General features: G+C 31.8%; 2 protein-coding genes across 4 annotated transcripts in view; both read left to right on the forward strand.

Moving 5' to 3' along the window:
- The window catches only part of LOC110992512 (WASH complex subunit 1), a 35,304-nt gene extending 31,257 nt beyond the window's left edge, over window positions 1-4,047 (forward strand). For both annotated transcript variants that reach the window (XM_022258357.2, XM_045632029.1), the window contains exon 5: window positions 95-4,047. In XM_022258357.2, the coding sequence (XP_022114049.2) occupies window positions 95-295 (201 nt within the window). In that variant the 3' untranslated portion in view covers window positions 296-4,047. The remainder of the gene's footprint in view (window positions 1-94) is intronic.
- Window positions 4,048-9,021: 4,974 nt separating this feature from the next.
- LOC110992508 (WD repeat-containing protein 13) lies at window positions 9,022-13,431 on the forward strand. Of its 2 annotated transcripts, XM_022258351.2 has the most exons (11): window positions 9,022-9,227; window positions 9,297-9,352; window positions 9,427-9,546; window positions 9,883-9,990; window positions 10,126-10,279; window positions 10,467-10,633; window positions 10,857-10,917; window positions 11,389-11,471; window positions 12,171-12,334; window positions 12,641-12,840; window positions 13,191-13,429. In XM_022258351.2, exons 1-11 carry the CDS (start codon window positions 9,146-9,148, stop codon window positions 13,289-13,291), a joined length of 1,296 nt encoding a protein of 431 aa, XP_022114043.1. In that variant the 5' UTR covers window positions 9,022-9,145; the 3' UTR covers window positions 13,292-13,429. The 2 variants fall into 2 exon arrangements, with proteins under 2 accessions (XP_022114043.1, XP_022114045.1); XM_022258353.2 differs by lacking the exon at window positions 9,883-9,990 and having other exon boundaries at window positions 13,191-13,431.
- The last annotated feature ends 795 nt before the right edge of the window (window positions 13,432-14,226 follow it).

Raw genomic sequence — 14,226 nt, forward strand, 5'->3', positions numbered from 1 at the left:
CTATGCTCTTTTCTGTGTTTCTTATACATAATACGAGAATACTTATGTATGTTTATGGGATTAAATTAAATAATCATATAATGTTTCTCTGCAGGGGACAACCAGTGGTATCTCGAAGCCAGGTGGGGACCTAATGGCCGATCTACACGCCAAGTTATCGATGCGTCGCCGCGGGATATCTGGTGCCGAAAGATCGTCAGGTGGCACAGTTCTTCATACTCTTGCCAGCATCATCCCCGAACCAGAGGAACAGTCTGATCCACAACAGTCTTCGAGTGATGAGGATTGGAAGTGACGGTGGTAAAAATGTTTTATAAAAGTATTAAAGTTGATCGAAATTCATTTCTGTTTAATACCGTCTTGGAAACTAAAAAATCGGCCTAATTATTATTATTATGTATTTAAAAACACTAGCAGCTTAATAAGCTGATGCGCGCGTATTTTGAAATTTGGAGAAAATATCTAGTTTATTTTAGAAGAGTTTTAAAAATAAGACTAGATATTTTCTCCATTGTATTATTCTTCTAATGTATCCCCTTAATTATAGTGACCGCTCATTAATTAATTGTTTATGTGAAGTAAAATTATGTCTGTGCTTGTACCACGAATTTGTACTAATCTTGCCCGATTGACCTCACTAGGTAATTGTTGCTTCTCGGAAATGTTTAATTTGTAAGTAAACCTGAATTCACTCAAATGTTTGAAATTGTAAATTTTATTATGGCCCCCGTACTAAGAAATTCGGTATCGTATATCTTACGCAAGTTAGAGCCATCAGAAGACCTGTTCTTGCGGTTTTGGTAAACGTTCTTCTCGGAATCGTCTAATGTTACCGAATCGATTAACGATGTTTACTTTTAGGTGATTAAAGCGATATTAAAATTTCTTCGAATTGAATTAGATTTAATTTATAAACTGTGAGTTTCTTACTAATGAGCTTTCTATAGCTGTATTCGTTTCTATCCTTAAAAAGTACGGGCATAAATCCGTTAAAATCGTAATATTTTTGGTTCCTGGAGGTTGTTATGATAATCGCCCTTCTCACTAGTGACGCGGGGTCGCTTTCGTTTCGTGGAAGGTGCAGCGCAACATAAACAGCCTTCGACGCAAACTATCAACTGGTTCGGGTGATTAGCATTTCCAGAATTGAGAATAAAAACTTGTAATCTACTGTAGATAAAGGATGCGGGAATTGTACAAAGCCACGCTCCTAATCAGCGGAATTTGATAGATGTCTCGTTTCGATTTATACAAATAATATTTATTTATACCTATTACTAAAATCACTCTTTAAATATAGAAATTTATAAGGATCAAACTTTTAATTACTTGCTCACGTTCTCCGTATTTAAAAGTAAATCATTATCTCTTAGATGTTCGGCAGTTTATTTATTTGATTATTTGGCAATTAGTGTTTTTAAAGGATTCTTATCCGTTCTAAAAATAAAATGTATCAAATTCGAGACATGGCACGAATGTGGTGATTAATAATTCTTGTCTGTTAGTTTTTATGTCACATATGTCTTAGTTTTTGTAGTTGTAGGACTGTCAACATGTGTTTGGGACTATGAGGCCCTAAATCGAAAAAAATCGAGAGAAGCGTATTAATTATGTATTTCTCCGAATAATTAAAATTGAATATACAGAAATTCTAATACGATTACCTTCGAGTTGCGTAACGTTTGTTGTAATTGAGGCGTTCGGCGTTTTAATCCGGGTAATAAAGCTGCAATGGAAAAAATCTCTAGAATTGGGCTTATTTGTAGGTATGTCGCTCATTTGTATGCAAGGTGCTAAAGCTACAGTTAGTTTCGACGAATGAGCTTACGTGGATTAACTTCACATGATTGAAGAGAGCTTGTTGAATCGTAGATAACAGAGGTGCTTGGTATAGATTATAGCTTCCACAGATTGATATAAAATGAGGCATGTCAATATATATTGTTAAGGTTTGAAAGAAGCGATGTGATCGAAATGTTTTAGTATGAAGAAATCAATTTGAAAATCGTCTTATTTTATCTACATACGTTGAAAATTTTTATTAAAAATTATTGTCTTGTAAATGTTAGTAGATAAATCTATAATGTTCAAAATTATTCATTTGCAATTGTTATGATATTAACAAATTTTAAAAATTAGCGAATAGGTCAATCGCAAACGGTTGTTGTTGATTCATGTTCTGCGCAACTTTAATCTTACATAAGCATATTTTTACAATCTTCAGTTGTTTCGTCTAAACGCTTGAGTAATGTGGACATTTATATCTTTGATAAATTCTATTATATGATTCTAGAGAGCTTTGTCTAATTAAACGTCAATTAATTAATATTACATACTTCAATGAATTCAATGATAAGGGCGCGTAACTGTTTTTACAACACCGCATACTATAAATGATAGCTTTGAAATATATTACGTAGATGAAACTTCAGTTCAGAAATACATGAAGGAATAAACTGTATAAAAAAAGAATTGAACTAAAACCCACGTTCTAACGGGAATTTCTATCAATGACGACAGAAATAGGCATCCCCTTGTCAGGCAACGATGAGATTTGTATCTTAAATTATAGACACCTCTAGAATCATATATTTGTAGTTAAATGTATTAGATAATAATATAACAAGATATTTTGTTGTTGACCAGTCCGAATACGACCGTAAAGTTTTCTTTAAAATATCTCAATTGTGACACTTAATAGTTAACATTCATAACTTTGACAGCTGATATTATGATAAGATAATCAAATTAATTGAGCGTTACTCACGCGTATAAATGTTTGTCTATACCATTGTAACAAGCTAATTGTGTACGCCAATTACATTGTTATAGATTAATTATTTTGCCCAGGCGAATGTGCTAAATAAAAAATTATAAACACATTGTGTAATAACAATTGACATGTTGACAGTTAGAAAAATTGTCTTTAAATAGAATTGCCTCCATTTTTATAGTTCGTGTGCTTTATCTGTAATGTAGGTAATTGTTATGTGTATTTAGTGCTAACAAAAGAGACGAGGGTATTACTGTATGCCTGATAGTCTGAACTTGAATAACGAATTCTATTTCTGGAGCTGTTTGGGATTTAGCCTCTCACATTGTACCTATTCGTCCATATGTCTTTTGATTCCTATAAAACAATCTGAATAGTATAAGGCGCTTGCAAACACGCTACATTATAAAAGATTTGTTACTGTACATAGTATACCGCAGTTGTATGTTTTACTGTATAAACTATTAATGTTAAGTATATAAGTAATTTTAACAATTAGCTACTTGCCTTATTATAGATGTTATTATGTTAAGTTTTGACTGAAGTTTTTAATCTATGTGTTAGATTTACACTGCATTTTAAAGTCGTCAATGAATAGTCATGTGTTGTGGTTTAGTGGTAACTAAGTAAATGCCTGCATGTGTCCCGAAATGTTTCTAGTATGACGTATGTTAAATAAATTTAAACCCACATTTCTTCTGTCGAATCGAGAGATGTCTACTTTAAAGTTTAAATATTTGCTTAAAATTGCACGAAGTTTTGCAATACATGTGGATAATTTTTAACACATGTAATATATTATCTCTGTTTCAATTTTTTTAATAGTATGTGTGCAAATAAGTCGCAACAAAATGTCATACTAGGACCTCTATAGATTGTAACGTGTTGTGTTTGTAACTGTGGACTGTCAAAAAGTTCATAGACAACGAAGGTTTAATTAAAATTAAAAATGAAACCACATTTCTGCTTAGCCATCACATTTTGGTACTGTATTTGGAAATATTGACATTTTGGTACTGTACACAAAATTATATTAGCTCAATTATTTAAGAAAATTTGGGCATCTACTATATGACAGATTTTGAATTATTTTTAAAGTACCCGCCTTAATACAACAGCTGTGTTAGAGTCCATCTTATTTTAGGTGTAATTTTATTGTAAATAGCCATTTTTAATCAGTTTTAATGAAGTATATTATATGCATACGATGTTGTATGGATGGATTTTAACTGTTTTATGTATGTACTGTATGGCAAATAAAATATTTAAATTTATTCTTGCCTTTTATTATATAGACAAAAAGAGAAAGGGGATTGTGACGGAACCTGAACTTGAAACGTCATGTCCTGTTCACATTAGTTATTTAAATGTCTTCCCATAATAAAGTACAATATTATTTACACATTTATAAAATTTAAACGTCTGTACGCAGCCGAAATGTGGACCTTGCGAGATGTGGAAAGGCAGAAAATAGACGCTCTCGAAATGTGGTGCTGGAGAAGAATGCTTGTGGTATCGTGGACCGAGTTTCGTACAAACGTCTCGATACTTCAAGAACTCGGTGTTAAGCAGCGTCTATTTTCAACAGTACAATCTCGCATCCTTACATTCTTCGGTCACGTATCTCGGCGTGGCGATCAGTCCCTAGAACGCCTTGTCGTCCAGGGGAAGGTGGAAGGCGCTAGACCGCGCGGCAGGTCACCTACACGCTGGACTGATCAGATTAAGTCCGCCGTAGGAGAAACACTGAATCAGTGCAGCAGGATGACCTCCAATAGGCAGCGGTGGCGGGGCGTCGTGAAGCGCATCATATCTGCGCCTACTACATAGCGATCACGACCGCTCTGGCAAGAGCGTACCGAATGAGAAGAAGAAAATTTAATTATGTTGAGTAGGGCCTTAAATGCAATGCCCAGGCAACTCGGCGTATGTAAGTTTTAAAAATAGAATTAGTACCTTTTCTTAAAATACATATTTCACTTTTGAACCTTATTCATTCAATGATATTCGCATGTTCTGTCTGCTGACAATTGGAGTCTTCTTATACACAAATTATATTTCAAATTCAAATTAAACATCATTTATTCATGTAGGTAACATAATGTACACTTAAGAACGTCAAAAGTTTGATGCCTTCTATATGAGGCCTCCTGATTGTTTAAGCCTATAAAGCTATTTAAGTAAGTGGATTATAATAATTTAAAAATGTACTTAGAAAATATTAATGGATAGTAAAAGTTTTTCGTTAAATTTAACAAATAATACTTGATTGTAGAATCATCCACGGTCCGCTACACAAGACATTTTATTTTGCAAAGTAATGAACTGTGAAATCGAATCTCGATAGGTCTCCCTGGAAGATACGACCTCCATTTGTTTAAAAAAAATATACTCAGACAAAGACTGGGGACGCACCTACCATAATGGGTGTCTAAAAGGCAGTCATTGCAGCACATGGGCTGTTTGGCCTCTTCTATAAAAAATAAATTTAATTAAAATTTGTCTAAGCTGTTAATAAGTTTTTTTTAATATTAACAATTCTTTAAACAATTAACACCAAAGACAAAATCATTGACAGCAAAAATAAACAATAGAATTTCAATTAATGCATAGATAAATGAAAAGAGTATACATTTATATTAAAAACGTCCGAGAAAATAAAATAATGTAGCCTTCAACATATCCTAATTAAAATAAACGTAACAATGGTCGAAATTTCAATATTCTTGATCATTTTATTCCACAAGCCTGCTGTGCCTGACACACTGGCTGTTATTAGTCTTTCAGTTAGGTACAATTGTTGCTCATCCATCCAGACGACACTACCTGGTAAGTAGATAAATATGTATGGAAAAGTAACTTTGAAGATTTTACGGTGCCAAATAAAGCAAATCTTATTCTATCTATCTATCATCTATTATAAAACACGATAATCACGGTCAGCGACATCTCCATTCATAGTAAGCGCTTTGTGTAGCTTACCAAATGATTTATTTACAGCTTTTGTATGACCAAATTCTATTTAATAAATAAATACGTTATCCCTAATAATCCCTCATTCCTTTTTTAATTTATTTTATTGTTTTTTTCTTTTGATTATTGTTATTTTGTGTTTCTGTGTGTCTTTTGTTAGTAATAAATGTTGTTATGTCTTTACAATTAAGTTATTTTTATAAAATTAAAACTAAAAGCCTTTTGCTATCCATTCTTTACTTAGTACATTTTTAAATCATACTTACATACTTTAACCACATACGCTTCACAAATAAGCCGTTCTCCTACAACTAAACTATTTTTTTATATAATAGGGGAGCAAATGAGCTTTCGGGACGCCCATAAAAGGCAGTCATCGCAGCCCATTATTTTTCATGGAATCTCCCTATTGGCCTTCACAGCTCAGCACGGGCTGTTTTGGTGAGCTTAGCTCAGTCTGAAAAATCGCAGCCCATAGACACTCATGTCTGTATTTTCATAGTGTTAATAATAAGGCCGCATATGGCTTATTTTATTAAAAATTAAAATAATATATATTATATTTCTGGCCATAACATAGGAAACATTAAATAATGTTCAGGATAAGTTTATTTATTTACTTTTATATTTAAAATTACAATTCAATTAATTATTGATTTTATGTGGTGGTGTGTACATAAATTGATGAATTTTTTTCTTCCGCGACTTCTATAATATATACATAATCTTACATTTATATTATGTTGTGCTAGGATTAATAAAAATTTAAATGTGGATTTAATTAACTCGATAATAATAATTTACAAATAAATTAATGATTTCTAAGAAATACAGAACGATTTATTTTCGTTTAGACATCAAACGATTATAATATTTAAATCGGTGATTACATATTTAAATCAACACATTTTTTTAATAAAACTAAAATCAAGAATCTTCCGCGAATTCCTTAATTCACGGCAATGGCCTCGACGAAATTATCTATGGTCAAACTTGTCATGCTAAGCTTTTGTATCGCCTTTACCATGTTATAACGGAGGCATAGAAAGCAACGCGTTTCGGGTGTAGTGTCCCAGAATAACGCTCGTTTCTCAGTATAACTGAGTGGAGTATTTCGGAATCGGAAATAAGTATTCCGGGAAATTGTTGGCCTCAGCGCGTGCACAGCACTCGAGGGCGTCAAATGTTTATGATGTAACGCTTATAACAGTAACATTAAAATTAAAGCGCAAGACTCTATATAAATTTAATAAATAAAAATTAATTCTAAGCCTGAGGAACCATCTTACATTAACGAATCAGAGAAAAAATACAGGCAAACTATGTTTAAATGTTTCAATATTAATATACAGAGTTTTCTAAATTTCGTCTGCAACAAGCAACCTAGGAGTTCATATTTAACACTTATCAAGGACTTAACTTATTTGGTAGTGCGCTAAATTAAAATAAAAGTGCGTGCGTACAAAGTAGCGAGCTAAAGGTTTGTTAGGTTTAACTCAGCGGCTGTTTTAGTAGTATTTTTTTGCTTATTTTTTAATGTTTATAATAATTGTCATACATTTTCGAAAAAATAGTTTGAGAATTTTTATGATGTGGTGAACTTTAATAAATAAATAAATTATGTTTGTGGTCTGTATGAAAGTAATGAAAAATAAATATAGAACAACATTATATAACAACAACACAATTAATATAATCATTATATGTACCTATACGATATGGACACGTCATTCACGCAAGCTGAAATTTATTTATTATGAGGATATTATTTAAGAGGATAGCTGAAAAACATTAATAATGTGAATAAGTATTCAATTATTTTAACCCCTAAACATAATGTGGTAAACAAGATGATAACAGTTTTGACTTGAATTATAACGATATATTACCCAATATTTCCTTATAATTCAAGTACCAGCAAATAGGTTGAACTTTGCAAGCATTATTAGGTCGAATTTATACTATGTTATCAATATTAAAAGGTATTTATGACAGCCAATCTCCGTCAGCCTCATGTTACAGGAGACAGAGGCCGGAGTCTCACCTGATGTTAAGTGACACCGCCGTCCATGGACACTTAATTAAATTGTTTAAAATTTGTATTATTCATTCCACTAGCCGGTGGTAGATTAAAATTTACGAATTCAAAAGTTTTGTGAAACGTTTTCATTAACTTTGGTAATAAATTTAATGAATTTCTAAGAAATTTTAACAAGTATACTAATAAGTATAAACATACTTATTAAATATATATGAACTTATGTAGGTATAAACGATTGATTTGATTCCCTGGGAAGATAATATATATACTTTTTTTAATAAGTACAATTTCGACATCAAATTTTTATTCAAACTACCTTTTTTCATATGACGTAGTTATTCAATTTCGTTCGCAACGTAATTGTGCCTACATTTTCATATTACGAATAATCTTATGAATTTCTTATTCTTGTAATGTAGCAAAATGTAATTTGTAATATATTGCGATTGGATTAAAGTTCGAGTCTTGAGATCACAAGATGAATTATTTTTCTAGGAACGCGAAGGAAAATGAAAATGTAGTATGTATTATAAAGTGCAGCAAAAGATTAATGATAATATTTGATTAATAATGCCTGTCACGTGAAGTAATTTATTACCGGGAAATTGTAGTAGACACAACCTACATTTAGTGCTAGATAACTATCTATTCGGTATTTGAAGTTAATTTTTTAACAATTGTAGGTACATAGTAATATTGTCTTTAATTGTTGATACTTGATTGTATATTTCAACTTTTTTAACAACTTTTAATTTTTTTTCTACTCTTAATCGATAGTATTAATAGCATCAGATGATAAGTACCTACTGGATGTGCATGTAATATAACTTATAAATTCGATTGATTTCACCGTGACGTTCAGTATTCAAACAAAATATTCGTGTCACCTCCATGTAATTGTATCCTTATTTGATTTCCGTTGATTTTATTATTATTATACATTATATATTATTTTAATGCACAATTTTACCTATAACTTGGATAACCATGTATTATAATTTACTAATGACAGAAAATACTTCATAACAAACAACTAAAATATTTAATGAAGGTTTGAGTAATAACAGTCAATTAAATAAAGTAAGATAAAAGTCCATCAATCGTAATTATTTATTTAATTAGCTGCGGTACGTGTAATGATTCGCTTATCGCGCAATTATATTTCAGTGTCAAATGATTTGGTATTGTCAGACTAGTCCATTGTCATTTATTACGAATTTTCATCTTATCAAATTAAACAAATCTGAGTCGATGATCGTTGCCTTTTTGTTTTTATTTTGTAAAGTTAAGTTATAGTACGAATAAAAGGAGTTTTTATACATCTTAATGATCTGATTTCATTTAAATATTTATAAGTAATGGCAGCGGCATTTCAGCAACAAATATTTGCCTTGGATGCTCGATTTAACGCATATAGAGCTCCGGGAAATCCTAATTTCAGTAAGATGCATTTTGTAAACATATCTTCTTATGACTTCATTTAGTAATAATATTAATAATTACTTACAGAAACGCTTTACATTCGCCGGAGAAGTCAGCTTTTAAGAGAAAACGCCAAGTTTAAGGTTTGCTTGCCAGAAATATAACATCAATACTTTATGTTAAAGTGATTTCAATTGTGCAAATACATTGTTTACAGGATATTGAAACAATAAAAAAGTACATTCTTATTAGAAGTCAGCTTCTTCAACGCAGATATGGAGTGCAGGACAACATATCCATAAGCTCATCATCGTCTCGGCATCGATCCAGCAGTAAGGTACAGAACTCTTAGTATTTAATATTTATTTATTATTTAAATTTCTAATATTGCACAATTCATCGAAAAAAAAATTAATTAGCTTAAATTACAACTCAAGCAGCATAAATTACTCCAAATCTCACAGAGGTTTTCGAATCAAGGTCCCCCGAGACTCCTACATACTCAGTATAATCAAATTCAAGGTATTGAATATAAGATCCAACCCTGAAACTTTTATATATTGCATTGTTTTTATGTAATTAAAAAAAAATCTGTTATGTATATAATTATTGAGCTCTAGTAAAAATTATAGTTAGCAAAAACTATTATTTTATTATTATATTGTTTTAATAGGCAAGTCTGGCTATAGATGAAAGCATTACTATAAATGCAAAGAAGAAGAATGATCTGACTATATCAGAAAATTATGCTTTTTCTGGAGTTCACCATATATTTGATCAGGTATGGCTATAATTCCTAATCTCATCTATATCTTTCAAAGGTAATGTTTAAGAAAGTAACATTTGCGTGTGAATTAAAAAAAATGCTGTTTGGTATTGCCTAATTAATTGCAACCAAATCATTTCTTCATTCCAGCATTCAGAGCAAGTCAGTATTGTAAAGTTTGCGAACAATGACCGCTCAAAGCTATGTTGTGCTTCAAATGATGGTACTGTGTCAGTGTGTGACGTGACTGCATCTCCACCAAGGGTTGCCTTCATACTGGAGGGACACTCCAAGGCTGTCACTGGTACTGCAAATATTTTTTGTTTATGTAAAAATTAATATCTTACATTATTTTAAATAAATTAATTAAAAGTAACATTGTTTATAAAACCAATAGATGATGGCCAAGCTTGGTATTAAAAGTACTCTTATTTTTTATACCTCTATAAATGGAATACATGAATATCTAAAAGATGACTTGATAATTTCAGGATGTGATTGGTCTGCTTCAAATGATTTGCTGGTAACATGTGGTGCAGATGGGGTTTTAGTCCTTTGGGATATCCCCAGACGTCGACAACTTAGGTCTGTAAGGGATCAACTTCAATCTCCATTACTTTGCTGTGTGTTTCAGCCGGTTAATAATAACATGGTTATTGTATCCTTTAATGATAAATAATATATCGTTTAAAATTTACACTTCCAATAACTTTATGACAAATTCAATAATTTTTGACTATGGTATAAAAATTACTTAATTAAATGTAGAAGATAGGCTATACATTTTATTACATTATCATTATTTGTCCGTAAAAATAAATATTTTAAAATGTTAAATTAGTGAAAGTCAGAACAAATAAGTTTCCTATAAAAAGTGACAGGCTGGTAACGCCCGAGGCATGGTAGAAGTTCTTAATGTGTCTACTGGAATATATCCTCGAGGTAAATTAAATTTTTTGTTTAAATTGTTTATTACTGTTAGTTAATCTTTATTTTCTCTTAATGAATTAATGTATCTGAACATCTATAGCTCTGCGGAAATTTTAAACTATATTTAAAATAATGACTAATAATGCTGAACTACTAGTTTCTATATTATTAATGATTAGTATTCTAATTGTAGAAAGAATGCGCAGTCTGTTGAAATGTCTTAAGTACAAACTATTTGAAGGTACAACTTTATTTTGAAAGCAGTGTTGTGGTCGCTTTAGTGTGCTACTGTCTTCCCCGAGTCGATCGTAGGTTCGATCCCTGGTTGTGCAGGCTGTGGACTTTCTGTCTATGTGCGCCTTTAGCATTAGCTCGAAAGGTGAAGGAAACATGCCGAGGAAACCAGTTTGTCTTAGACCCAAAAAGTCGATGGCATGTGTCTGGGGTTTTTTTTTTTCAAAATGTCATGTTAATTATGTTCAGGAGGCAGCAGTATTTTGGGTGGTCAAGTTACATCAATTGCTTGTGAGTCTAGTGGAAGGATGTTTTGGGCAGCAAATGACAAGGTAACATGATTTGGTCTTTTATGTTTTCTTAAATTCTCTAATACTTTTTCAGGTACCGGCAAACAACTTGAACAAATGTCCTTGTCTGCGCAGAAACGATTTTAAAGTATGACTGGAGGGGAGTAACTTGACAATCGCGTGATTGGTAAATCAGCGCGCAAACTTTTTCCCCACTCCCTTGTTTAATTCTCAAGATGTTTGCCAGTATCTGTACTTTGTTTCACTCGTGTTAATTCGGTTGCAGATTATGTTATAATGCAAAAATGCAAATGGAGGGAAACTCAAAATGAAATAATTTTCCGGTTTTTTCAACGTATTTCTTCGTTCATTTCATGTTCCTATTGATTTTAGCATGGTCGCCTAGCCTTTTTTATCCATGTTATTTTGTTAATTGATTAAATAATTTTACGAACAAAAACCAAATGTTCCGTAACAATATCAGTTAAGATTTCAGTATTTTGACAAGAAGTCAATAATCTTTCTTTAGTGTATTTGTTAATAATAATAAATCACCGAATTTTTATTAATCTCTGATATCATGAGTTCGTGGTTATTTTAATGCTTGTTATTTTGAATACTTAGTGATTTGAAATTTATCACTGGTCCCTTGAGTTTCCCATTATCGAGGGTAGATTGTAATACAAACACCATTATTTTTCATAGAAATAATGTAAATTTTTTATACTTAACTTTTCGAAGGGTGTGATAGTTAGCTATCTGATGTCGGGCGCCGGTGGTTCTTTGAGCAAATTGCGTCGATGTTGCGTCGGAGGCGCCGTCTCTTGCTTAAGTTGGAGTCCTTGGCTCGCCAGACATCCCGCCTTATTGGTCAGCTCAGCTGATGATTCGCTATTGCTGTTTAGGTACTTAGATCCAATTCTCTGACTATATAAGTTGTAACAGATTACAAAACACATTTTACGGCTCCCTTAGTTTACATTTATAATTATTAAATTTTGATTTGGAAAGTATCAAATTTACAAGATAAAATTGCAAATTTGTTAAAAAAAATCAAGTTCAAGTAATTTCCAAAATTTGTTGTGTTGAACGGGCAGGGCAGGAGACTTAATGTTAAGTGATAACACCCGCCCATGGACATCCTCTATGCCGGAACGCTCGCGATTGCGTTGCCGGACTAAAAACGTAATAACATCTCGTTATTGTACTAGGATATCAGATCGCGAAGGCAGTCTGTCGCTGAAGAAGCGATTCGATATAGCGCACCGTTCTCATGGCGTACAATCAACTTTCTGCCCAATAATGTCATTCCGTCGCGGAGTTTGCGTCGTTTCGGGGGCGGAGGATGCCTGCGTCTATTTCCTAGACATCGAAGGGCACGCCGAACAGCCCGTAGTTAATAAATTGCAAGGTAATATAAAGATAATAATATACTATATATATATATATATAATACACAAAAAATGTTTTTTATGTATTCAATTTTTTTAACAGACTGGTTCTTTTTTTCTTTTAACTTACGGTTGAATTTTCTTTTTTTATCGGACGTAAAAAACCAAAGGAGGTTATAAATACAACTTGGCTACTATGGATTATTGCCATTTGGTAATGAAACAATAGCTTTAACATTTGTGTTACTTGACTCTATGAAATCCAAGATTTGTTTGTTTGTAAATATGATAGTAAAAATTTCCTTTCTTATGGAATGAAAGTACTGAATTAGTTCTTTCTATCGCAATAATAAAAAGTATATTTTTGCAGGTCACGCGCACCCAGTTCTAGGTGTAAGTTTTAGTTATGACGAAAGTTTGTTGGCGACCAGTGATGTATCGGGACTGGTCATCATCTGGCGACGGAGCTGACCGCCGCATACACGATATGATTCCTCTGAACTGTGATTTAATGTATTAATATAAAACCTTGACTAAAATTAAGACTAAATAAGACATGTTGTTTTTAAATATATTAGATTTTAATAAATGTTATTTTTCTTTTGTTGATCGGCATGTTTTTAGTGATATTTTTTTGTGAAAATGTTAAAATATAGTATAAGGCAATAAATATTAATCAAACTAATATCGTTCCTTTATTTTGTTATACTTCAGTATGTCATATATTCCAAAAGTTATTTTTATACAACGAAACAAATAAATATAGACTGACAGAACCTAATGCATATATGTGTGAATTAGAATGAAAGTCCATGGGTTGTACATCTAACCCGATTTGTCTATTCTGTGAGTAACCGATATTTTGGTTTAGAAGATAATTTGCTTACAAAAAGTTAAAGGGCGACAAACATCTGTTAACTGATGAGAAGAAATTAAATCATATTTTATACGTGTTCAGAAATTGAGCTACATTATCACACTGAAATATTATTCAATTTCCACATATAACACTGGTTCAATTTTCAAAGTCAAAATAAAAGGATCGGATCCTTTCTAAATGAAAGTAAATAAAATATAACCCATTTTTTACTGTTAATATTATATCCGTACTGTTTCGAAAATATGCAACATCTACGTTTTAGAAATTATTAAATATGATATTATAAAGTACATACATTCTTTATTAAATTGTAAGGGTAATGATTTACGAAATAATTATTCCAGATTTTTCGAATAAATCCTATTGCAGAAAATTATACGTTTTTAGTATTTAACAATGCATTTATTTAAATATATATTGTAGGAATTTCTTTAAACAATTTAGGTCTGTTTGTTAACAAAGCGAAGTCATGAGTTAAATCTAGTGGAACATTTATTGCCTTCGAACCGGGTACCGTTAGGGAGAT

The sequence above is a fragment of the Pieris rapae genome, chromosome 17 (assembly GCF_905147795.1).
Source record: "Pieris rapae chromosome 17, ilPieRapa1.1, whole genome shotgun sequence".
Lineage (NCBI taxonomy): Eukaryota > Metazoa > Arthropoda > Insecta > Lepidoptera > Pieridae > Pieris > Pieris rapae.

What these genes read in the sequence shown, in the direction of transcription:
- LOC110992508 (XM_022258351.2), top strand. Translation starts at nt 9,146, where the DNA reads ATGGCAGCGGCATTTCAGCAACAAATATTTGCCTTGGATGCTCGATTT. An exon ending in GAGAAAACGCCAAGTTTAAG is followed by an intron (nt 9,353 to 9,426) that starts GTTTGCTTGCCA and finishes CATTGTTTACAG; the next exon opens with GATATTGAAACAATAAAAAA. An exon ending in TTTGGGCAGCAAATGACAAG is followed by an intron (nt 11,472 to 12,170) that starts GTAACATGATTT and finishes AACTTTTCGAAG; the next exon opens with GGTGTGATAGTTAGCTATCT.